General features: G+C 35.2%; 1 protein-coding gene across 1 annotated transcript in view; it reads right to left on the bottom strand.

Annotated features, from left to right (window-relative positions):
• Positions 1–2,048, bottom strand: part of LOC128250677 (uncharacterized) — a 42,004-nt gene that overhangs the window by 22,155 nt on the left and 17,801 nt on the right. Inside the window, exon 4 of the mRNA XM_052976280.1 lies at positions 1,154–2,018. Coding sequence (XP_052832240.1) covers positions 1,154–2,018 — 865 coding nt within the window. The remainder of the gene's footprint in view (positions 1–1,153; positions 2,019–2,048) is intronic.

Below are 2,048 nucleotides of genomic sequence, written 5' to 3'. Positions count from 1 at the left end.
GCGTGGCCGTTTTCGTGCGGGTGACACGTAAAAGCACCCACTACACTCTCTGAGTGGTTGGCGTTAGGAAGGGCATCCAGCTGTAGAAACTCTGCCAAATCAGACTGGAGCCTGGTGTTGCCATCCGGTTTCACCAGTCCTCAGTCAAATCGTCCAACCCATGCTAGCATGGAAAGCGGACGTTAAACGATGATGATGATGATGATGATATATATATATATATACACATTTAGTTAGATGATAAATCATATGGTATACAGTATACACCTGGTAGTTTGCTGGCTCTTTGTTTGTTGGGTATGTAATTAATGAGAGAGACTGGAGATGGAATATACAAGAATCTTTATTGATCACTACAATCATTTTGATCACTACAAGCATTGATTCCTCATGGGTGGGATACTGCACAAATGGTTTAGGTTGTCTCCTCAGTGATTTCAAAGTAAATTCTGTTTCACATGACTTATTACTGCATGTTTACTTCTTGAACTTCATATTACTTTTATTTGTTATTACTTGTTACTTCTATTAAAAATTTTAAAATAACTCAAAATATTTTTTGCACTTTAAAAAAATGACAGATACTGCTTCATTCTTTAGAAGATCAATGACAAAGATCAGATACAAAAAGAAACAAATATACAATAATACACTATATATATACACACACAATAAAACAAAAAAACTATCAATTTGCCATTTCTATCTATGAAGCCTAAGAATTAAACATGCAGTAATAAGTTCTGCAAAAGAGAATTTAATTTGATGAAATACCACTTGAAGACATCTACACCAAAAGATAACCTACACCAAAAGATAACCTAAACCAGTTGTGCTGTATCAATACTAGATGGGTTGAAAAGATTGTAGTTATCAATCAAGATTCTTGTATATTCCATCTTCTGTCTCTCTCTCAATTATATATGTGTGTGTGTGTGTGTGTGTGTGTGTGTGTGTGTGTGTGTGTGTGTGTGTAACTATATATAATTTCTGTCTAAATCTACTCACCCCAGAGCTATAGTAGAAGATACTTGCACAAGGTGCTGTGCTATGGGGCTGAACCCAAAACCACATGAGTGGGAAGTAAACTTAACTACAGGGCTACACCTGTGCCTAAAGCTTTATAAAAAAAAGAAAAGAAAAAAAAACTTACAGTTGTGGAGCCTTTTGCAGGTTTCTTTAGGACTCTGTTGTGAGGAAGTTGCAAACTTGATTTCGTTTTCTTGACAACACCACTGGACTTTTCTTGGAATTTTACCATTCCATTCTCATCTTTGGGAATGTTTAAAGATTTGTTAAATGAGATGTCTGGTTTTTTCGCAATGTATAACGGTTTAGAAGGAACAGCTTGGGTTAACTTAGAGGTAACATTATTTCCCAAAACAAAACTCTTTTGATCACTTTTGGTTTTTGTATCTACCTTGGAATATCTTAAACTTTGTCTAGGGGAATCCAAGGGTCTTTTCCTTGAAGTAGTTGTTGGAACAGTTCTCACAGGATTTTTCCCTGGGTTATTTTTGCTTTTAGATATAGATTTGTCTTGCAAGTTCTGTTGATCAGATATGGTATTACCCTTTATCTTAGTAGAGGATTTACTTGTCGAGATCCTGCTCATGGGACCCATTACATTTGCTGTTTGGGAAGATTTTCGTATATTTGATTTCCTTCCTTTTGTCAAGGGCTCATTTGAAATTGTTTCATTACCTCCAATAGTAATTGACTTGTTTGGCAATGAGTGTTCACTTTCTACTGTAAATGAAGTATTTAACACTGGTGTTTTATTTTTAACAGTAGACGGCTCATTTAATTGTGGTGTCTTGTTTCTAACGGTAAACGACTCATCTAATTGTGGTGTCTTGTTTCTAACAGTAAACGACTCATCTAATTGTGGTGTCTTGTTTCTAACAGTAAATGACTCATTTAATTGTGGTGTCTTGTTTCTAACAGTAAACGACTCATTTAATTGTGGTGTCTTGTTTCTAACAGTAAACGACTCATTTAATTGTGGTGTCTTGTTTCTAACAGTAAACGACTCATTTAATTGTGGT

Source organism: Octopus bimaculoides, chromosome 24 (assembly GCF_001194135.2).
Source record: "Octopus bimaculoides isolate UCB-OBI-ISO-001 chromosome 24, ASM119413v2, whole genome shotgun sequence".
NCBI lineage: Eukaryota > Metazoa > Mollusca > Cephalopoda > Octopoda > Octopodidae > Octopus > Octopus bimaculoides.
Note: the sequence above shows the minus strand (reverse complement) of the source record. Positions and strands in the feature narration are given on the sequence as shown.